At 37.7% G+C, this 24849-nt stretch overlaps 1 protein-coding gene across 6 annotated transcripts in view; it reads left to right on the top strand.

Moving 5' to 3' along the window:
- The window catches only part of tjap1 (tight junction associated protein 1 (peripheral)), a 125940-nt gene extending 104827 nt beyond the window's left edge, over positions 1–21113 (top strand). For 3 of the 6 annotated variants that reach the window (XM_077246989.1, XM_077247005.1, XM_077246997.1), the window contains 5 exons: positions 862–928; positions 5643–5672; positions 10134–10241; positions 12007–12090; positions 17625–21113. In XM_077246989.1, the coding sequence (XP_077103104.1) occupies positions 862–928; positions 5643–5672; positions 10134–10241; positions 12007–12090; positions 17625–19061 (1726 nt within the window). In that variant the 3' untranslated portion in view covers positions 19062–21113. The remainder of the gene's footprint in view (positions 1–861; positions 929–5642; positions 5673–10133; positions 10242–12006; positions 12091–17624) is intronic. The other 3 variants (XM_077247006.1, XM_077247007.1, XM_077247008.1) reach the window with 1 other exon arrangement.
- The last annotated feature ends 3736 nt before the right edge of the window (positions 21114–24849 follow it).

The following is a 24849-nucleotide window of genomic DNA, read 5'->3' on the forward strand; positions in this document are numbered from 1 at the left end:
ACATAGTAGCCACTTAATATAAAGTGGGACCATATAGGTCATATAAAATATAACAAGTAATATTTTTACATTGCACATGTTCATAAACTCAAACTTGTATAACTTTTTTCTGTTAAAGGGTTAAAGTGTTGTTAAAGTGTTAAATATTCTTATCTGTATAACCATAAATGGCAGAGTATTTTAAGTTGTTTCTGCTGTTATAAAGAGACAAAATCATTTGGCATTGTGTCGTGGAAGTCCACCCGTGACCCCAAAACCGAGATACATACTGAACCGTGACTTCTGTGTACCGTTACACCCCTAATATATATGTACATTCATAAGTGTGTGTGAGGTAAAACAAACATACATTTTGGCTTTCGTTCTATACCAGATACTGTTGTATATGGGTAGGAAGTACTGAAATGAAAAAAATAATGCCTTGTCTTTTTATTTGCAATATATTTCATGCAACACAAAATCTGCCACTTTTTCTTTCGAAACACTTGCACAGAGGATGCGCTTAATGGCTTTTTGTGATGAAAATGTCTTTTAAGTGCTTCTCCTTTTCCTCTTCTGACCACTTGAGGATTTGATGACTTTAACATCAGGCAAACTCTCTTACAACTCCATGTTGAAATATGAGTTCTTATTATTGCAATAACTCGTGAATGTTTTCTCCGGCTTGCCTTCAGCTTCAGCTGAGACGAGCTCTATTGCACATCAGAGAGATGTAGCGTTATCTCGTGTGTGATGCGACATGCGGTAACGTTTCCCAGCAAGGCAGAGAAACGGTGTACAGTTTCCTGTGACCTTTGAGGTCAATACCCACATGTGGGTACCCTGACAGTGACACACTTTGGTTTTGTGTTCCCCCTACAGACTGCAGAACAGCTACACGGCGTCTCAGAGAGCCAATCAAGACCTGGAGGAGAAACTTCACGCCCTGGTAACCTTTACACTCCACTGCACTTTCCCTTTCGAAAGCCCTTTATCTTAAACACTGATGTCTTTAATTGCCATTTAATTGTTTCAAGTGCCCTAATGACGCCACGCTCAGTCAGTTTGTCACAAGTATTATGAACCATAATTGAGGAACCTTTTACTTTGCTTCATTCTCCAGGGACTAACAAACAAGTAACAGTATTCCTCATGCCACTCATGCATGCTGGAAGTTCATTTTCCACTGGGAAAACTGTTGTTGGAAAACAAGCATCAGTGATTGTGTTGCTTCGATTCGCTCTCGAGATAAAAACACCATCATTCTTGGATTGTGATTTAAATGGTTATAGTCCTGTATGGGATGAATATCGTATCAAAATGATTAACACATACAAGCACAGTTATCCATGAACTTGATAATGTTGATAATGAGCCTATATCAATTCATCATTTTGAATTCATATAGGTCATAGTTCGAATAATGGAGGGTATTGGGGGGGTTCGACCCCCCAGATGAGACTTGGACCCTCCCAAAAGGGATGAAAATAATAATTTGGTGGGTATTGAAAACAATGTAATAAAATATAATGTTAGCCTATCCAAAATTGTATGTATTTAAATGCAGTATTACCATCACATACCAACAATTCAGGAAATAATCAATGAAGTACGATTTTCAAACCCTCACTCTCCATTGGGCTGTACCATTTTTCTGGTACGTTCAGACTGTTCTTTGCTATAGTTCTTTCATATCACTTTACTAGCTGTCGAAACGTACGTACCTGGTGTGTCAGCGAAACATTTAGAGTAAGTGGCTGAATCTACTTTAATCTCTGCCTATAGTTTTGACTGCCTCGATATCATCGTTCGCTTTGTGGTAAATTTTATGAGCAGCTCGTCATATAAACAGGTTTTCAGAACGGTCTTAATTTGGTTGTTCATGGTGTTTCTCTCATTTATAGCTAGCTAGCTAAAAGTTCACGCAGCTCCTGAAGCTCTCTGTACCAATCAAATATCTTGGTGAAACTAAGCCAAGAATGGTTGGATTAATGCAAGCAGTTGTTTATTACCTAACGGACAAGGTTTTCGGATGGAAACGTGCTCAAATGTGTGTGTTTGAACTGGTGCAGAAGCTTTTGCAGAATTTCGCATATAGATTAGTGGTTCTCGTGTGTAAGCCTATATAAAATTTAGAGTGACGTCACAAGTCGAAATAGCTGTACCCCCCGAAGCTCACGGTATAATTCGACCACTGATATAGGCTCTTGTCTGTGTATAGTTGTCCTTCCATAGAGCCTATTATAAAGAAAAAGCTTAACGTTAATGCAGTAAGATGGTGATATTAAATCTCAGAGGCCTATACACCTTTTTGAACATGCAACGCGGTTATTGCACATTAAGTGTTTTCTATGGGTGTTGTTCATAATCTGCTTTAATCTGCTTTCCTCCAAAAAGTATGCCTATGCTTTACTAATAAGGTTGGCCTATATTGTGTACTACATTTGGTGCTTCGATATCACTTTCTTAATCCACATTAAGCGTTTTCTGGGGAAGAACTTGTCTGTTTTACCATGCTACTGCCATTTAGTGGTAGCAGGTTTTCTCAGACAGTGTGTGTATCGTTAAAGGCTAAACCGGCGAAAAGAAAGTCTCAAAATCCAAATGAATCAAATGAGATTGACTCAGAAAAGACGTCAATGAATGCGCGTGTGTCACCTGATCCACACATGCGCATCATCTTTGTTGCATGCGCAAATTATGATACGCTAATACAAAAGAAAACATTTGTATTCACAAAAATGTCTCTATTTGTACAAATTGCTATACATTCATTCAATTTTTAATTTTGCACACATTTTGTGTGTATTGCATTTGTTAATCATTTTGACACTATATTCATCCCATAGTCCTGCTACAAGCCCATTGTGAGTTTTGTGTACTCGCCAAATCTGACTCACTTTTAACTCTTTCTGAATGTTCTTTTTGTGTCGTGCTTTCATAGAGGAGCTGTGATCATGCCATGGATGATCATAGACACTGGCCTTGTTTATTTCCACTGCTTTCATTTCATTGCAGTGCACATAATGTCGCCATGAAAGGGACAATTCTTATTTTTTATGGAATATTGCACCCAAAAATGTAAATTCGTCATTCCAAATCGGTAAGACTTCCGTTCATCTTCGGAACACAAAGGAAAATATTTTTGATGGAATCTGAGAGCTTTCTGCCCCTCCATATATGCAACTATCACTTTGACACATTGAAAAGTTCATAAAGAGATCGTAAAACTAATCCATATGAATTCAGTGGTTTAGTCCAAATTTTCTGAAGAGACACAATCACTTTATATGATGAACAGAATGAATTTAGTTTTATGGGTTTGGAATGACATGAGGGTGAGTAATTGATGACTGAATTTTCATTTTTGGGTGAACTATCCCTTAAAAACTAAGGGCGGGGATTCGCAGCAATGTCATAGAAGAAACGTTTTTGGTTCCCCAACGAACCTTTCAGTGAACAGTTCTTAAGAGAACCATATTTCGTAGTGTGAAGAACATTTTTCCACTATAAAGAACCCTTTGTGCAATGGAAAGTTTCTATGGATGGTAAAAGTTCTTCATGAAACCGTACATTTCAAATAAAAACCTTTATTTGAAGTGTATAATACTTTTTTATATATAACTATTCTTTTTAAATTCACCTTAAATGTGCAAAACAATCGACATGATGACAATTCAATGTTTTGATTGACTATTCTTTTAAGTGGATTAAAGATTTTCAAGCATTGCTGTTAAATGTACAATTTATTTATGGGTCATCTTGGTTGCAGACAGCACTCGGCGTGTTTTGCATGATTTTTTTCCTATTAAAGCTTTGTTTGAGTGAACATTTTCTGTGCTTTAGAACTACCAAACAAAGACAAAGTAATTTTCAGAGAACAATCGAGAGAGAAAAAAATTAACATCAAAAGCTAAAGATTGAATAAATGTACAAATTTGTCCCTAAGCCTCTTTCCCTTCATAGAGTATAAAACAATTCCCACTGGATCTTCTAATACATCATAATAACCGTCATAAACCGCAGTCGTCGTCCGACAATGTGATTCAATTAGGATGAATGCGATATTAAGATTATTTAAATGTGATTGTGCATCACAGAAAGAGTGCGTCATGTGTTCAGTGAGATGCATTTATTAAAATATCTTTGGAAACTGCTGTTGGATTTCATGTTTTATTTAAGCCAATATGAATCTAAATTTCCCCCCCGACTCTGCCCTTTTACAGTTTCGCTCAAATGAAAATTGAATCAAACATGCATCTATAATAAGTTATTTTAGGAATCTTTGATCTCTTCGGTTTCTAGACTGGAGTAAGTTAGCATGACTGGAAAAGTCTTTCTCTTAATCACGTGTGATGACTCCATGTGTGTGTGTAAGGACAGCATTAGCTGACTGATTATTTTCATTTCCTTCGTTCTCATATCCATGAGTTCTGCATAAAGCTTTGTCAATCCCAGGTGAAACAGGTGGTGTTGTGCTCCGTAAGCTCTCTCTGGGATTATCCCTGTTCCACCTCGTCATTCCTCAGGACATCAGCTCATCCACAGCGAATACATCCTCCAGATACAAACTGCAATAATCATTATATATATAATTTCAGAAAGAGCATTATGAAATAGATCTTCTCTTGGTTGCTGATTGGTTAATACAGCGTATTCAATGATTGAAAATCATTTTTACTATGATTGAACTTTCGTTTGCATTGAAGTGCACATTTTGTGTTTGTTCTTCTACATTGTGATTATTGTCTGAGCTGAAGTGGTTATACACACACACACACACACACAATATATATATATATATATATATATATATATATATATATATATATATATATATATATATATATATATATATATACCATATTCTTTTGTTTAGTTTTCATTTATATTTGACTAATTTTGTGTGCTTTTATTTTGATTCGTTTTTTGTTAATGCATTAACTGAAAATAAGCAATATATTTGATACAGTATTTATTGATCTTTGTTAATGTGAGTTAATGAAAATACAACTGTTCATTGTTCATGTTAGCTCAAGTCTAGTAAATATTAACTGATATAACTTTTGATTTTTTTTAATGTGTTAGTAAATGTTATTTTCATTAACTAAGATTAATAAATCCTTTTTTAATAATAATTTTAATAAATCCTTTTTTGATATTTGTTTGCGTTACCTAATGTTAACATATGAAACCTAATGTAAAGTGTTACCGTTTTTTAATATTTCTATTTGGCTTTAATTTATTTTTATTTCAGTTTTAGTTAGTAGTAATACTTTTAGTACTTCAACTTATTTAGATGGCAAGGCAACATTTCTCAATTTTAAGTTACATTTTCCTCTAATATATTTTATTTTGTTTTATTTTGACTTTATTTCTATTACAGGATAATAATTTATAACTGATGCCAACGTGGTGATTTAGTGTGCTTATATGATGTGTCTTTCACATGGATAATTTCTATCTTTTTTCTTGTCTGTACTTGTCTTTCTCCCATTTGCACACCATCTTATATTTGCAGACATACAGGTTAATAAAAATACAAGAATAAACACAATATTAAATCTTTCTCTTCCTTTCTTTCCTCCTTTCCTCTCCCCTCATGCTGCCTTGTGACTTGGGTATTTCACCACCACCATCTTCTTCATCATCTTCATCATCAGGCTGCCATCAGTCAAACTTGGGTCTATGCAGTTGCGTTCTCATTCTTTCTATTTATCCATTTCCTTCTGTCTGTCTCTGTTCTCCTAATAAGTATCACTGTGGATCCCATTCCCATGACTCATTGCATCTCTTTCCTGTCTCCTCTCCTTTCTCCCTGCAGTAGATGGCTGGATTTAGATGTGCATGTGGGCAGGGGGATTCTGGGATACATGCAGCAGTCCAAATGTTTCACTCAGTGGTTAAAATGCACAGCACAACTTGGAGAACACTGTAAGAAAAGCTGCAAAATATGCTAAAATATCAGTGGATTACAAATAATATTTTTCATCAGGGCACGGAAGGATTGAGAGGCTGTTTGTGAGCACTGGAATCTCTTCTTTAAGGACACGTTTTCAGCCTGGTTGACACCGGAAGTATTTTTCCTGTTCATTTTCTCCTCAGGCATTTAAAGAAACAGATTAGTAACAAATTGTGGGCTTTGACCAAACCATCCGTCATCCGGCTACTGACTGAATCACAGCTTTTTGTGAAAAATAAAATAAAATAAAATAAATAGTGGCAGAAAAAGAAACACCAAACTGATTGAACCACTCATCCCATAAATAGGGCTCTATGAAATCGGTTTTATTTTTTCCCAGATTCCGTTTTATTTTATTTATTTATTTATTTTCTTTTTTTCCGTTTTCATTTTTCTGGATTCCTTTTTGATTTTAGTAATCAAAAGGCATAATTGAAATAATGAAACTCATAGAGTTTAACAAAGAATAGCATTTTTAGTGACCTATTTTTATTTTTCTCTAAATTTAGTGTTTTTTTAGATTATAAAATGTTCTGGATTTCTATTAAATTAAATTTGATTAATTACATTTTATTAATCAAAAAGCATGCCTAATCAATTAAATTCATAAAAAATTAATTTATTTAAAAAATGTGCAATCATAAGGCCCTATGATTTATTTTTTTAGAAATGTTGTTGTAATCTTTAGGATATGGGTAGTGTAGTACTTCCCCAGTAATTTTGTAATTAAATTTGTAATTAAAAATGTGATTTCTGTATGGAGAAAATGAATGGGATTTTTACTGTTTGCTCACATACATGGGCTGTCAGCTGAAAAATGTCTTTATTGTTAATTAACAATATTCCTATATATAATGCAATATTCTCTTTATAGCTACACGAGAATTTTGCAGCCATGTTTTTATTATGATTCCAAATAAATTGGAAGTAACCCGTCTTTGCTTTGGCTGTACCAAACATGCATATCGTATTAAACACGCATATATATTCCCTAAATAAGGGATGTTTTCTTAGTCAATTATAAAAACCTGAAGCTCTCTGTTGACACTTTGTTGGCATTTTGACCACTTGACTACAGCTTTGGATGGTGTGAATGCAGCTGTTAAACTGATAAAACCCCTTTCTGTCCCTGTCTCCTGCTAGTCTGTCCGATGTGCTGTGCTTTAGACGGGCTGTTTCATTGCCTTAGTTACTCGTGGACTGCCTCATGCTGAAAGGCTTCCCTCAACTCTCTTTTATTGGTCCACTTTGTCCGCTTCCGTCAAACGGTGACTATAAAGATAATTGCTTTGTTATGAACATGCCGAGCTCCCGATTAAGGGTCACAGTTTCTCTCTACTCTTCCTCCGTGTCTCTGTCTCCACTTAAACCAAGAGCCGACAGGACTGAAGTGTGTCTTAAGTAGCGAAGCTTTTGCTAAGTATGTCCTCTTTAAAGTTCTTTGAAGAGCTTTTGTTCTGTCGTTTTAGCACAAAGACATCACAGCAGGAGTGTAGTGTCCTAGTCAACACTCACCCCTCATTTAGAAAAACACAGAAGTCAGACAGAAGACGTTCTAGGTGTGTAAATGTATATTGTCATGGTGTTTTTCTTCAGTCTCAGGAGTCGGACGGCCCACAAGTCCCTTCACTGGCTGTCTGATGCGTGTCGAAAGTACTTGCTCCTTCCTGCAAGCTCGATGATGTTATTCTTTTCACGAAACAAAAAGAATCAGTAACAAAGATTAATAAATGCTGTATAAGTGCAGTTCATTATTAGTTCATGCTAACTAATGAAAACTTATTGTAAAGTGTTACCAAAGAATCTTCAACAACAGCTCATAGTGACCATCAAAATATTCCATATGACGAGTACCAAGTGTACACTAAGCTCCGAGTCGTCTGACGAAATATGATGTGATTTTACGAAAAAAGATGCTCTTCATTATGCGTTTATAAACTGCAACACTCATTCCAGTCCAGTTCAATGAAAACAGTGAATATTATCAGTGAATAACAACCATCTTTGATATTGTTCACAATATAACTGTTATATACTAGGGGTGTAACAGTGCATATGTCCATCGTGAACGGTCACGGTTCGATGCATACAGTCAGACGACGAACACATTCAGTCACAAGTGATTCATACTACTATCCAGAAGGGCGCGCAGTAATGCAACACTGTTTGCTAACAGCCACAACTGGAAAAAGAGGAGAAGAAGAAGAGACGATCTATGATAAAACCCAAAACGAGTTCAGACCAAGAGGGTAATCCATCAGCCGGAAACTGAAGCCTCCCGGCGGCCGCCATTGTAGCAGAACTTCACCCGCTGTTAGCATTCCATTGACTCCCATTCATTTTGGCATCACTTTGACCGCGAATAACTTTACATCTGAGGCGTCCAAAGACTTCATTTGTCCATTATTTATTTCTAAAGAAACACGACAATGTATAAAAGGCTCCATTACTTTGTATCTTACGTTATGGCCCGTAGAAGCCGTTTTTGTAAAAATAGGCTAACAATTGCGTCCTAACCACACGACTCTCTGTCGCACAGTAGAGAAATTACCGTATATACAGTAGGAGAAGCTCGCAGGCAATCTTTTACTGTCTATGAGGCAATCGGGGGGACATAGAGGCATAAAGTCAAGGGAGAAGCCCATAGATAGAGTCCATAAAAGCAACGGGACAAAATATTTCCACAACGTTTTTGAGGAATTGAAAATAATTCGGTATGTGGCACAGCTACTAGAAGATTTACAACTGTCAGAAAGGGTGCTCACGTCAGGCTCAGTTTGAGCCCGCGAAGTCGCTATCAGGAAGTGAGTGCTTCTAATGGGCTTCATGTTTCTCTGTTGAAATCAAGGAGGTCGCTGTGTCCATTTCTTTTGCGTCTATGGTTGAGACGGCACGCATGAGCTTGCTAGTAGCCTACAGTTCAGTGCCATACGCTGAGTTTCGGTTTTGTGACGCGCTCCACAAGCTTCACGGAAAGGAAACCGTGACTGCAGAAAGTATCCTGTTTGTTTTTGTTTTGTTTTTATTGTGAGAGCACAAAAAAATAGACCATTTACAGTTTCGAATAATGTCCTACTCTTATCTCTATTACCACAAATGACGTAGCATTTTAAGTTGTTTCCGCTGTTATGAGACATTTGGCATTGTGCGGATTGGTTTTGTTGAAGTCTCACTACTACAGTCCAGTGATGAAATATACGTGTCCTGTAAATGGGAAGCCTCAATGCTTCTTTCGCTGTCGCTTTTTTCCTTCTCGCTCATCTTTCCGGGATTTCTTGAAAAAGCGTAATATTGAACGCCTCCGCCATTGTAACCGCATGTTAAGGGACTCTCAAGCATAAAGAAAACTAATCTCTGATCAATTTTCATTTTCAATCTTCATTTATTTTGTACTTTTATTACACGAGATACTTTTCAGTTTTGTAGTTAAATGTGACCAAATAAATGTTGTTGTTTTATCAGCCTTACAAAAAAATATGACCTATGCAAGAGTGCATTTACTGCTCAAGCTTAATACACAATATAGCATAAGAGACAAAAAAAAAACACATTAAAGGGAAAGTTCACCCAAATGGAAGTCAGTGGGGTCCATCAACTGTTTTGTTCTTTCGTTTTCTCCAGAAGAATGAAACTCGTACAGGTTTGGAACAACTTGAGGGTCATTTTTGGGTGAACTATCCCTTTAACCCAGAGTTTTGAATAATAGTAGTGTACAGTATGTGGACTACTATGATGGGACTTTTAATGTTGTTGTATCTTTTTGAAGCCTGACAGAAGTGGTCACTGTGAACTGTCGTTGTAAGAAGATCAAAAGATCAACATAGAAAAAAACTAGCGTGTGTGTTTGGAAGCAAAAGTTGGTTTATCAAAGATGACGAAATTGGACAGGAATATCGGAGACTCGGAGGAGACTACACGTCGAGAGACTGTGATGCTTATTTGCCATGAGATTCAGCAAAGTGATTATGACTCCTTGTTGTCTTTTTCTCATGGGATGCATCTCATTCCCGGGCTCTTTGGATGACTTTTTCTTTGCAGCCGGTGCCATGTCAGCAATGATATTAGGACTGAAGGAAAAGTTTTGGCTAAAATGGTTTTAGCCACCGGTTACCACTGTTTTATAAGAGAGATGTTTAACCTTATATGAGACCTTTTACATTTGTTAACATGAATGTCCTTTTTCTCCTTACAGCTCCGTAAAGTGGAAAGAGACAAGAAAACCATGGATCAAGAGATAGTGGAGCTCACAAATAAACTCGTGGACGCCAAAAATACTATCGACAAGCTGGAGGAACTGAATGTACGTGCAATATCAGAGCTTTGTGTGTTTGTGTTTGAGGCACGTTTTGGGCTACAGTTTTCAGAGCTGGGATTGATAACTACTGGAGCTGAAAATTGAAAGTAGCATGAGGAGGATCTGCGCTGGGTTTTCACTGAAGTCTTCTGTCAGATTACAGAAATGATGTCTGGCTTATGGAGCTTTACTGGGGAACACGAGTCTCCTGCACATAAACGCCACCACTCATCCACTATACACTATTTTTACATCAAACACTGCTTGTTTTAATACTATCTATGGCACTGGTTGTATGGGAAAGCCCTTTATTTATATTAGGAGATCTGATTCGCATTATATATAAACACTCTTAGCATTCAAGTAATTGACACCGGGCTGTAAATTAGCAGACAGTATTCTGGCAGTTGGTTTTTAAGATGGTAACTCCATGAGGAATAACAAAGGTAGTTTTGAAATGGGCCTTTATTACACCTCATGTGTGAAACGGTGCCACGGGGAACTAATTATAGCACTGAAGAAACTGATATCCGTCTGTTTGCGGTGTTTAAATAGAGCACTTCATCTCCTTATACAGAGAGAGCACACATGAATCATAGCTTATTCCTCAGAGGTTAATGTCGGGACAATTTCTTTCCCCCTTAATAAGCTTTTTTAACTATAAATCCTGAAGTCTGCGACCTTGGGTGCCATTTTCCTTGTTATACTTGGAAATTTTCAGTGAAAGGTTTGGAGAGAACTACTCATTATTATTACTATTTATTCATTTATTTCTCTTCATGCTAGAGAAGTTGTTCTCAGCCAGGGGGCTCGGCAAACTTTCAATGGATCCTTGAGATTAATTTATATTATTTAAAATAATGCAAAACTTATTTTAAATGACCCCTCGATTCATTTGTTGTTCTTTGAAAAACCACAAACCAGTGTTCCCATAGTCTTTGAAAACTATAATATACGAGGTGGCCTAAGACCTGGAAAAGTCATCTTGATTCACATATCTATATTTATTTTTTTACAATCTATATATGAATCTATATTTTTTCTAGTTATGCCTAGCTTTATTGTGGATAAATTGACTAAAACATTTTAAAATCATTATCCAATTAATCACAAACAACTGGAAGAGTTATGTAAATTCATGTAAAAAGTAGGAACAATAAGTTTCTAAAGAAAAAAAAATCAGTTTAGTGTTTTAGTTAAAACTAAAAAAATTTTTAGTTATGTTTTTTTCGAGCGCCCACAGATTAAAATTAGTTTTGAAAACCAAACTAACACAAAGAGGCCTTTAATATTGTTGTCCTAAAGATTGAGAACCGCTATGTTGGAGTAATAATGAAGTCATCAAAATATTGAAATGAAAGCATTGATCACACAGTGAAAAAAATGCTAAATGAAAACTCTTATTGACACACTTGTCGGCTGCTTTTCCTTCTATCCTGTGTGTGTGTGTGTGTGTGTGTGTGTGTGTGTGTGTGTGTGTGTGTGTGTGTGTGTGTGTGTGTGTGTGTGTGTGTGTGTGTGTGTGTGTGTGTGTGTGTGTGTGTGTTAGCTCAATAGATTTCTTGTGAAACATACATTAAGTCAGGTGTTTCCAAACTTTTGACTGATACTCTATCTTCTTTCATAACTGAGAATTTCTGTTCATTTGAAGGAAAGTGTCATTCCAAAAAAGTTGACTTAGATGACTTTTCTTTATTTGATGCGTCTCATATCTGTTATATCATATCTCATCCCTGACACTTTCTTGTATCCATTTTCTGTCCTCATGCAGGAGCGCTATCGACAGGATTGTAATTTGGCAGTGCAACTGTTGAAGTGCAATAAATCGCATTTCAGGAACCACAAGTTTGCTGATGTAAGTAATAGGATCTGTTCCTCATAAGAACCTAGTTTTAAGGCACAATCCCTCCCATATTTTAAGGAATCGTTCACCAAAAATTAAAATTCTGTCATTTTACTCATCTCACATCGTTTGATTGTTGTAAACGGTGTTGCCACACAACAGGTTTGCTTGCGAAAGAGCATCCGTGTGTAAATGGACAACAATACACTGCTAAGTATCAAAAATGATCCCCTGAAATGTAAATATGATTTCTGAGTAAGATTATAAAAAAATACGGTCATTTTCAGTCTGTTCTTCACACAAATGCTCGCAGTATAATACACCATCCACTTTTATTGCATGTAAAAGAGCAGCTCAGACATTCTGCTAAACGTCATCTTTTTGTGAAGAAAGAAAATAAAACTGATTTTGAAATGACATGAGGAGTAAATGATGACATCATTTTCATTTTTGGCTACTACTACCCCTTCCGCAGAGGACTTGTTGGAGTCTGAATGTGTTTTACACCCCGCAGTGACACTCGAGGATGGCGGTGTGAGAGAGAGAGAGAGAGAGAGTGCACGATTGCCCAGTGACTTTTTTGTTATGGACATGGACCTCTGATTTTACGGACTGGGATCAGAGAGGAATAGTCAGAGAGAGATAAAGAGAAAGAGACCAAGAGAATAGAGAGAGGGAGAGGACATAAAAAAGCCATGTCTGCGTGATGTGCTTTATTGCAGCGTTTAGCATGAAGAGTGTGTGTTAGGTCAGTCGTGCTGCGAGACAGAGAAAAGGCACTGTATTGACGAGGTGCCAGACTCCAGACACATCCGTCTGTTTGGCCTTTGTGTCTGTCCGTGGGGGAAAGTAGGGCAGATTTCCGGCTGACGGACAGCTCTGTGTGTACAAGAACAGAGAGGTATGATAAGACAGCTTGACCTCATGGGCATATGGGTATTGAACTCATCAGGACATTATCACCTGCGGCCTGCTCTCTACATTAAACACATCTATCACTCTGTCTGTCCTTGTTGATCTGTATTGCAAACAGCATTAAAGGGATCATTTTTGGGTGAACTATCCCTTTAAATCTGTGGCCGGTTGCATAAACTGCTTGATCTAGACTTACAAGTTAGATATCTAATAGTCATCACATTTTTTTCTTCCAAACTGGTCATATCTTCTTTTCTTTCTTTATTTTAAAGTCAGTTACATAAAAGGTAGATTTGTCTAATTTGAATCAAGTCAAGTCACCTTTATTTATATAGCACTTATTACAATATAGATTGTTTCAAAGCAGCTTTACAGTGATAACATGAAAATAATGTAATAAAGTGTGTTTCTGCTGTACAGCAGATCTAGAAGGAAATAGTGTCACAGTCCAGCTTAAGTAAGTTGTAAGTATTAAAAAAGGTATTAATTTAGTTCATTTATATATATATAGCCGCTCTGGAGCAAACAGTGATGAAAAGTATAACTGATTACCCCTTGACTAATTGCTAGTTGGTCAAACAATTTTTTTAGACCGTTTTATGTTTATTCAACGTGAGGACAACACTTTATGCACATTTGTTATTTGAACCACTTCCTGAGTAAAGTAAGTCTTGTTTCAAATGCATTAAAGTGCCCCTATTATGCTTTTTCGAATATTATGTTTCATGTAGTGTGTATTCTGTGTAATACAGTAACTTTGCTTTTCATTTATTACTTTTGATGCTACATCAAAAACTACTAGCCTGTTAAAGTTCACACATTATTTAAAACAAGTGCACAAACAAATACACAAATTACAAGCAGAGATGAATACTAAATAACAAAGTTACAAAGTCTAACAGTAGTATTCAGGTACATAAATTAATTAAACCTGAAAGTAAAATAACTCTATTTGTTCATTGTAGAAATTAAATTTAGTTTAATCTTTGTTAAAGCTGTATTTTGTTGTTTTATTAATATTAATGGCACAGACAACCGTAGGAATATTAGGTGTGTGCTGTCACTTTAAATGGGAGGATCTTCCTCCTTGCCAGCAATTAATTCACAAAGGATCTGTCTTTATCCTTTTTTAATTTAATGAATTGACATCAGTGACTGAACTGTGATCTCTCTATGAGAACCATAGTGATGACGTGAATTCACTGGGACCCGTGGTATTTTTAGAGGATATTTGATTCACTGTCCAGATTATCCTCTTGCCCTGCTCTCATGAACTCTGTCATTCATTACTCTGCAAGCAGAGACCACAGACTATTACATTGGTTATTTTTAGACTATATTGAGCCTAAACCATTACCTGTTTTTATTCTGGTACTTCTAACATAAAGCCGCTGTTTAAAGCATACACTTGTAAAGCACCATTTGTAAAAGTCTCCAAATGAATGTCAAACTGATCTGCACTACATTGCATCAAACGGGCCACTTGTGTATTCTCTCACAGCTTTAGAAGTGCTTTGAGAGCCATTATGCTTCGGTCCAGTGCTGGCAGTCTGAGAGCTGTTATAGAAGCTCTCATGTAGCAATTCTCTATCTTTAGCTAAAGATGGAAATTATGCACGGTAGTTTGCATACAGTCTTTAAGTGTAGGTCACTGCAAAAATGTGAAGAATTGTGGCTTCTCTTTGTAAGGATAACTTAGGAAGAGGACAACTAGCATGCCACTAGCTGGAAATGATGTGAGCAGACCTAAATTAAATGTATATAATTATGGTTATGTAAGTCTCAAGTCGTATATAAATTTGTATGTTTAGTGTAGGGATCCACCGATATGAAAATGTTGGCCAATATGATAACCGATATATTGGCCGATTAATCTAAATCCAAATTTTTATGTAAATTGAGAGCCTGAATACAAAAACAAAAGTCCCAAGCGCACAATTATAACATTCTCATTATAATTTTATGTAGCCTATTTGACAGACTTGCGCTGCGCATGTTGCACTTAACTGTATTTTCCTATTTTTTTAAAGTGATTTCAATCATATTCCAAGCAATTCGAAACCATCATGACGAACAGTGCGCATCTGAAGTGTCTCAGCTGAAGGAAATAATCCATTATTTATCGGCTTTAATAATATGGGCCAAATTTTCTTATCGGGCTGATAAGGATAACATTATAAATGATCATATATCGGCCGATACCGATATGGTGGCCGGTATATCGTGCATCTAGGGGTGGGCGATATAGCCTCAAAATTCTATCACGATATTTCAAGAATATTTGCGATAATGATATTTATGACGATATAGACTTTTTTTGTTGTTGTTGAAAATTTTCTTAGTATGTTTATCTCGCCCAAATGTTTGCTCACTCATTGCGTTTTTACAATGTGGTAATTTTGTTGTTAAGAGTTTACACAACACAAGGAAGCTTGATTTCAATCTTTGAATTAAATGTTAAATGTGTGTAGGTCTAACACCAGTATTCAGAAATACTACAGAAACATAAAGTAATCAAATGTAAAATAACACATAGTCTTTTAGTTCTGTTTCCTGATTAAATTAAATACATAGGCTAATAATTCTCATTCATTACAATTAAAGCTATCTTTTGTTGTTTTGATGACAACATTAATGACAGACGCATAGCCTATGGCTGCTGTCACTTTTACAGCTAGTGCACGGATCCATTGCTGTTTTCATTATACTGTCTGTCACACTGTCACATGCGTTTTATACATAACCGACTGTGTTTATGAGTATACTTACCAAGACCGGAAGTTTTACACAATTTTGCGTTTTTCCCCCCATTAAAGCGATATAATCCGCGAAAAATAACTTTAGTTTCTCGCGAGCTGTACTCTATGTATGTACGCAGTGCAACTCTCTCAGAGAGTGCGCGAGTAGCTTACTGGATGGTTTAAAACCACTTGAATGTTTAAACTGATAAGAATTGAGAAGACTTGAAAATTATAAAAAAGCCCCGCTGAACACTCAAGCTGTTTGTGAAATTGCTAAATCGTCATCGGAGGCTGACAGGCTGCTCTCGCGCTCAGACAGGTGTTGTTGTTGTGCGTGCTAGGGAACGTAAATGCGCCATACTAATCGCGTCGCTATATCATTGATATCGCGATATGACACTTTTTTATCATGTAAAAATGTATACCGGTATTATCGTGGACGGTATGATATGGCACACCCCTACGTGCATCCCTACTTTAGTATATTTTAGGCAACTGAGCTTGTATATAGCCTCATGTAGTCAGACTTCTGTCTTAAAAGATAAAGTCCAGTCCATACTGAAGATTTTTCTGGCTAAGATTGACTGGTCTGTAAACATACCTGAGTTTGTCCTGGATTTGAAAAGTTTTGCATTCAGTTGATTGTAGCACTTTGCACTTAGCACGAGCATGTGATGCTTCAGTGGTCATGGGATACACATGCACTCTGCCCCCTGGGAGATTTAGGGAGTGTCATGTAGATTTCTAAGCTAGAAGGTCCTGAAGGGGTCATGCTTGGAAGTGGGGTCTGGACAGATCAATTCTCCCGTGCCCAGTGGAAGTGAGCGTTTTTGGGGTATTTGCTGCCTCAGAGGATCATTGCAACATAAAGCTGAGCAGGGCTGTGTGATCACTGAATTTCCCAGCCTTTTTTTTTTTCAACAAATCAATGACCTAGCCTGGCTTTGTTAAATCGTGCCACACTACAGAATGAATTAAAGGCCTCATCACCTGCCTTTTTTCTTTTAGTCTCTCGCTCTCTTTCTCTGTCAGTCTCCCGCCTTCGGTAATAATCTAATTTGAGGTAAGCTTTTTACTCTTTATTCTTCTTTCTCGCATCAGGGCGAGGGCATTTTTTTTAAATGGCAAAATGCTATTTTCTGCTGTTCTTGATCATGACTGAGATAACTTTTGGTGCAGTTTGGTAGATAGGCCTCATTGAACATCTTATTCCCATCCAAGTGTTCATTGAGTACATGTTAGTGAACTTGCACCTTTTAAGATTACTTGCAATAGAGAATTCATCTACAAAATGTGCTATATGAAAACTACGTAGATCTCAGAGCAACAAATGTTTCTAAAAAGCTATTGGAATAAACGAGATTAAAGGCATAGTTCTCCCAAAAAAAAAAGATTCTCATCCTTCTGTTATTTCAAACCTATCCCAAACTTACTTTCTTGGAACAGAGACAAAAAGTTGTATGGACTATTTGATAGTACTTTTTTGTCCTTTTTGGATCTTGACTTTCCCTAATCACTGCTGCTTCTATTGTATGGGGAAAACAGTGTAAGCATTCTTACATTCCTACTTTTGTGTTTTACGTAAGAAATATGCAGTCATATTTTATGTTTTGTGTGTGTGTGTATATATGTATATATATATATATATATATATATATATATATATATATATTGTTGAATATATTAACTGTCCCTAACTAAGCAAGCCAAAGTAGCAATAAAGTTCTTATTATCCAGCCTTTTTTTTTTTTTTCAGGATCAGTTTCAATCTTTTTAAGTATAATACTGTATATACTGTGTAAAAACTGTTTAAAAACAATACGGCTGGAAAATGATCCCTTGTCACGCTGGTTTGTCTGTGTGTTTTATTATTTCTATAATGTTTTGCAGTTGCCATATGAACTACAGGACATGGTGAACAAGCACATGAAGAGCAGCTTGCCTAACAAGACTCAGGGGTCTCAGGGAGCTCATGCCCAGGATCCTGACACTCTGAGCCTGACTCCCGCAGACGTAGTGCCCACTTCGGTGATCGCTCGAGTTCTTGAGAAGCCCGAGCCCCTGGTGCTCAACTCAGCCCAGTCAAGCAGCAGTGCAGGTCGGCCAGTGGCCGAGGATGTATTCGTGCACGTGGACATGACAGGACCACAAGATAATGGTGGAGGGCATGAGAATGGTGGTCCTGTTCATGCAAGGCCTCCCGCGGGTCCTGGTTCTGATCAACTGCATGTAAACGGCATGTGTCGAAGCCAGGGTTGCCTAGATGGTCCGACAGGAGAAGATGGGGCCGCCCCCTCTTTTGAGAAGTTGAATCCATACCCAGCTCCTCCACCACCAAACCCGCTCTACCCTGGTCGCAAAGTTATTGAGTTCACTTCAGATGACAAAGTCAAGATCCCCAAGAACAGCCCACTTCCCAACTGCACCTATGCTACACGTCAGGCCATTTCTCTGAGCCTTGTACAGAACGAAGAGGAGGCAGCTGAGCGTCAGCGCACCGTTCCCAATAGCCCTGCTGTATCTGATGGGGGTTGGCGGTCGGGGACCTCCTCATCTTCAGGCGGAGGACTTGCTACTCACCAGCGCACACCTCCGCAGATGGATGCTACGGACACCCTCTCCAGTCATTCGAGTCCCTTTAGCAGCCCCCCTCAGCCGCCCAGTGCTTTTGCTAGCTCTGGTAGTTCTGAGGAGGATCTACTGGCCAACTGGCAGCGCATGTTTGTAGAAAAAATGGCACCGTCTAAAGACGGCTCCCTTGTCAACCGTACATCCTTCAGCAGTGAGACAGTGAAAGATCTCCAAAGTCGTCACAATGGAAAATCAGGAGACGGTGCTCTGAGAGATGCTTACTCTGACGGCGAAGAGGGTTCCTCGGCCCAGAGCTGGACAGCAAGTAGAGAGTCCAGTTTGGATACTGACACAAGCAGCATTGCGGACCTCCGGGCAAAGAAGACACAATATGGAGGTGGCTTTTCCCAGGAAGAGGGTGAACACCTACTGATGGCCCTTGATCCACTTGACAATGATGGTGCCAGTGGAGACACCATGGTCACCATTGAGAGCAGTCCAGTTTCTGCTGAGCATCAGGAGTTTACTGAAGATGCGGGATCAGCAGGGAGTTCAGCTGAGGAACGAGATATCCTTCCCCAGGACTTACCTGTCATTGGCTCAAAGGTCGTAGCTGCCCTTGAGGATTTTACAGACAAGCCTCCTCGGACTGGCTCCACCCGACCTCTGAAGAGTCCCAAGAGGATGGGGGTTCATCACTTGCACCGTAAAGACAGCCTTACCAGAGCGCAAGAGCATGGAAACTTGCTTGACTGAGACTTCCAGGCTTATTTTTCTCTTTTTTTGTTTTGTTTTTTTTACCTTGAGTGCTCTTTGTCTTACTAGCAATCACTAGTCATAGCAGCACACAACGAGTGGAAGGGATCGAATCGGCCTTGCTGTAGTTATCCCAGATCATGCTGCTGCTGCATCATTGCATCACTCTTCTGTCCTCTCTTTGAGGCATGGATCTCTCTTATCTGTTGAACCTATGGGATTGATGGATCAGTGGTAAAGTACCGACTGTAATTTCAATTACTCTGGCTAGTGAGTGGACAGTGCTTCAGGGATCGTACAAGAATGTCATAGTTTGATATAAGATGATTTTCTCCAGTCCAAGACTTGCTTCTGCTTGATGTGACATGATTGAATGGGCAACAGCAGGACATAGCCATACAATCACACTTTTGTAAGAGAAAGAGTCCTACAGAGGCGACAAGATTGAGCAGCATTAGGATTGAACCCTGTGGCACTGTGCAGACATGGATGTTTTGACATTTACTTTTGCCCTTGGGTGAGAGTTTTCTAGCCAGATAAGGATATCTATCCAGTATCCCAATACAGTCCCTTTGTTGTGGGAGATGGGATAGTACCAAATGGCCACAGATACCACTGTGTCAGGCATTCTGCTGGTTGAAGCAGGTTAAATATAATCTATGGGACTCTCTTGTCAATTTTCAGTGCCTAACCCTTGCTCTGACAGAGGGGGCTCTTCATCACCCTTTAAAAGAACGTCTTGTTCCTTTAGTCTGCTTTTAGTCACCATAAACTAAGAGGATCCTTCACCTCAATTTTTCAGTTACCTCTCATCATTGATCTACCACTGTATTTCAACATCCAATCTAAGGACAGTTTTTTTACTTTAATAAACAACATGACTAATGAAAGGATTTTGATGTATTCGGTAAATGTTTCAATGATGGTTATACTTCCTGATTTTCATTCTGACCTGTTTTGTTTGACTAAGGGTATTTAAAACTGATTATGATTTTAAGTCAATATTTAGAGTTAGTTTTTTTTTGTGTGTATTTATTTGTCTTGTGATGGTCTAAAGTATCCCATTACTCCCCTCAAATCAGTTAAGCACTTGCAGAAGTGTACAAGAAGTGCACAGGTTACTAAATCCTGTCGCAAAATTAAATGAGAAGGTATACAATCTCGTACATTTATTACACTTTAGTTATTACATTGCATGGAAATGCAAACCAAACAGTGCTGTATCTGGCATTTTAATTATTTAATCTGGAAAATATTTCATCTTTTTTCAAAGGCCAGTGTTTATGAGTAAAATATTTTGCAAGTAAGGCTGAAACATTTGGATGTGATATCCGCCAATATAGAGGTGTATAAATGCGTCCCCTTGCTGCTGATGGCACACATTGCCATTCAGAGGGCATATTAATATTTAAAAAAAAAAAAGTTTTAAAAACCTATGCATATAGTACTGTTTAAAAAAACCACAAAAACCTGAACCATTGCAAAGCATTCTGTCTGTAATGATGACATTACTGACTTTGAAATGCAGAATGTTGCATATAATAGACCGAAAAAACCTGAGCTAAAAAGCAGAGATTTCAGCCAGAAGCATGCCTTTGTTTGTTAGAATGGCACTGACACAAACACATTGCTTTGTTTTTTAAACCCTAATTTCAAGGAAAGCCATGTTTTAATCTTAATGAATGTAATCATCTTTATGTAGCATCCATTTTCTTTGATTCCTTATTATTCATTAACTAATTATACTACTGTATTTTAAGGGGAATGTACATCCCGCCATCATTTAGTGTGTTTTTCTGTTTTTTGTGTGTGGAAATCCAAATTCTCTTGATTATGGATGATCAGTCTGTCCAGCAGATACTTTCTACAAGTTATTATTTTCTGTTCTGTGTGTTCCAGTCTTAAATTTCAGTCATTTCATTTCAAGCCTCGTTCAAATAGCATTTTAACATTTATCAAAGATTTTCAGATGCGACCACTACAAGCATCCTCATTCTTTTGTTTTGATGAATATATTTTAGAGACTATTAAAACTCTGTGTTGCCTTTTTAAGTGCTGCTTGCTTTGTGTTCTTTTTATTTAGGCCTACAAGTTTATAGTCTCTTGACCGGTCAATATCCCACCCTGGGTCTCAAGTACTGTACGTCATGCAGTGTTGTACTTTCAAAAATCAGTGTATTTTTAAGTAATTGGACACAGAATTCCCCCCCCCCCCATCCCACCCCATTACCCCACTGGTGATATGCAACAGTGTTCTTCATGTGTAAGAGTATGTTGAGCACTTATGATTTTTAGGTTTGTCTTTTATTTGTACATATCAGCCAGTACAGCAGCATGTATTACATTTTAACAGTATTACTGGAGAGATGGCAACCTTTTGTAGAATGGTTTCTGTATATGTTCACGGTCACCGTGATTTTGACATGTTCCTGGATCAACATATTTAGTCTTAAAGGAGTAGTTCACTTCAGAATTAAAATGTACTGATAATTTTACTCACCCCCACATCATCCAAGATATTTATGTCTTCAGTCGAAAAGAAATTAGGGTTTTTCTCCATATAGTGGACTTCAATGGGGTCCAACGGGTTGAAGGTCCAAATTGCAGTTTCAATCCAGCTTCAAAGGCTCTACATGATCCCAGCCGAGGAATAAGGTTCATATAGCTGTGATGCGCCACACATTACGTAATCACGTTGAAAGGTCATGCATGACGTAGGCGGAAGTACCGACCTAGTGTTTACAAAGCGAACGTGCAAAGAATAAGTCAAACGCCCTTTACAAAATAAATAAAAGGTAAAACAACGATGTTGGACGATTTTGAAGTTGGAGGAGAAAATAAGGTTTTCGCCCTACCCTACATTTACCGCCTGACCTATCCAACACCATTATGTAATGCGTGAAGTCGTGGACGTGCAAGACAAGCATTTGTGTTTAAAAAGTATATTTTTATTTTATTTTAGAAAATGAGCGATGGTTTGCCTAGATAAGACTCTTATTGCTCAGCTGGGATTGTGTAGTAGAGACATTGAAACCACTGAATTTGGACCTTCAATCCATTGATAACCATTGAAGTCCACTGTATGGAGAAAAATCCTGTCATGTTTTCATCAAAAACCTTAATTTCAATTTTCATCAATAAACTTAATTTATTTTCGACCGAAGAAAGAAAGACGTGAATATCTTGGATGACGTGGGGGTGAGTAAATGATCAGGAAATTTTTATTCTGAAGTGAACTACTCCTTTAACCCTATCCCTATTCCTAAACCTAACCCTACCCAAACATCTGTGGGAAATGATTCCATAAGATTGTAAGCCTAAACTTGACATGAACTGTAAACTTGTCCCTCAAATCTGATTGGTTGATTGGAATATTGATCCAGGAAAATGTTGCATTTGGTGAAATCATTCACCATATATTCACCTCATAGCTGGTCTGCCACAGCACTCCTGGCCTTGAATAATTCAGCTATACGTTCCTCAGTGAAGGGCATAATCTGCGATTAAAGGGCTCCCAAGTCCACACTTACTCTTCTTGTCTTACTTGGTCTCTTCGTATGTAGTTATCAATCTTGCTTCGCAATATATGGAAGTACCACTAATAGCCCATGATTAATTGAAGTGTAACTACCCACCATGCTGAATAATTAATATTTGATCATGTTCTAAAATAGTTCTGTGATGCTTTAAAGAGAGAGCGCACAGTCTGTCAGGTTCTTGCATGTGGAAATGAACGCCCTTAAATAATTCAGTCTCATCAGATGTTACACAGCAGGCCGCAGGTTGTGCAAATAAATACAAAAAAGACGTGACAATGCTCAGGATGCGTCTATTACACCGAATGTATGAATAGGCCTTTCTCTTCTGCTCTCATGCAACTTTAATAACTCAAATTTAATTGCGCGCATACATGTTATTTAATACAAGGTGACCCTCTGGCATGCTGTGCGCAAGTCATGCAAAATCTTTACTGAGAAATCTAAAGAATTAACAAAAACAAGTCAAGGTTATCTTCCAACCAACACTCAAGTCCCGCTTCTATCCGACGCTGACGTCTCAGTGATGGGAACACATATTTGATTCACGTTATCTTCTCTTTAACCTTCAAGATGGTGCAGAATCTGCACACCTTTTCCTTTGATCTGATATGTGAACGTTTTTATTCATCAGTAGACCAATTTTCATGGAACATCAACCAGATTTAAAATGTCAAGCTGACTCTTAAATTACCCTTTGTTATTGACTAATACTAGTAAAGTAAAAATTGGCCCTGTTTATTGTAATGCACATTTCTGGTTTTACAGTCTTGGTAATCTTTCATCAAAATGTAATAACTCGCTCCCTCCCCCCTTACAATGACTTTCCTTCATTTACCGATGTTAACCAATAGTCATTGGCCATTTTTAAGGCCTGCTTTAAGCATTGATTCAACAAGCTCTTATTAAGTTTCCATTCTGGTATGGAACAACTATTCTCCATCCAATCAATTCCTGATAGATACAATCAAGTTCTGCCCTACAAACACTCAAAAGTGTTTAACATTACGAAAGCAAGTTCTTAGTTGTGCATCGTGTACTCAGAATTAAGGATACGGATTTGTTTTCTTTGCTGTTTGTACTTAATTTACTCTTATTCTTGTGTTGTTTTTGAAGTTGGACATTAAGGTATGTGAAACTCCAAATCTTACTGTCCTGATACTTTGTCCCGTGATTGTGAGGGAATATTGAATAGGTAAAAACCAATTTCATGTTAATGGTGTTGACTCCCACAGTCTCAGATGTGTGTGATTTTTACCGTCTGTCTTCTGAACTCTTCAGGCAGATTTCTGGTGCATATTCTCCACATACCTTGTCTACCGGTCTTATATGTGTGTGTGTGTAACTGTAGCAACATGGTGCTTTTTTCCCTTGTCATGCAGTTCCTTCATCCCTGAGTTTATTTTGAATTTTACTTGATATCAGGTAAAGCTTCTATGGTTGTATTAGATGTACCATGCGCGGATTACCCCCCAAAAAAAATGCTTATGACTGGACTGATTTTATTTTCTGAATTTGTAAACTGATGTATATTTTAAAACAAATAAAACTATTTTAAACAATGGGTTTGAACTGTACACACTTTGGCAGCGTCGCTCCAGGCACTGCTATGGTTCATGGATGTGTGTGTTTTTGGTGTGTTGTGACGTCACCCTGCGCTGAGCTGATGTAGGACTGCCCACTGCTGGTCATGAGGGTCCAGTGCTGATTAAAGCACGTAGCAACAGTGTGCTAACAAACCTTCAGTGGAATTGTTAAACAATTACAAGCAATAATTAGGGTCAGTAAAGCTAACCACAGAGCTGACAAGAATTATCTGGTGTTTTGTCTGACAGATTCCAGCATGACTGCATAAATTAACACCTTGAGACTTTAAAAAGCAGCATTGTTTAAAAAAAAAAAAAGGGTGCCACTTTATAATAAGTGCCTTTAACTATTATGAAGGTCTACTGACATTTAAATTAATCATTTGACACAATGTACATAAATGTTTTTTTTTTTACATTGTACTTCAATTTACTTCAACCCCGCCAAAGAGTCAAACGACGTCTCGCCCCCTTTTGAACACCATCACTTGGGAATAAGGTCTCTAGTGTTATTAAAGGGATAGTTCACCCAAAAATCCAACCTCGTAAGACCTTCGTTCATCTTCAGAACACAAATTAAGATATTTTTGATGAAATCTGAGAGCTGGATCACTCCTCCATAGGTTTCTTAAGGGATTGAAGCTTGCCAGCCCCGAAAAGTTATTA

Source organism: Siphateles boraxobius, unplaced genomic scaffold (assembly GCF_051911475.1).
Source record: "Siphateles boraxobius isolate OS27281-9 unplaced genomic scaffold, OSU_SipBor_1 104, whole genome shotgun sequence".
NCBI classification, from domain to species: Eukaryota; Metazoa; Chordata; class Actinopteri; order Cypriniformes; family Leuciscidae; genus Siphateles; species Siphateles boraxobius.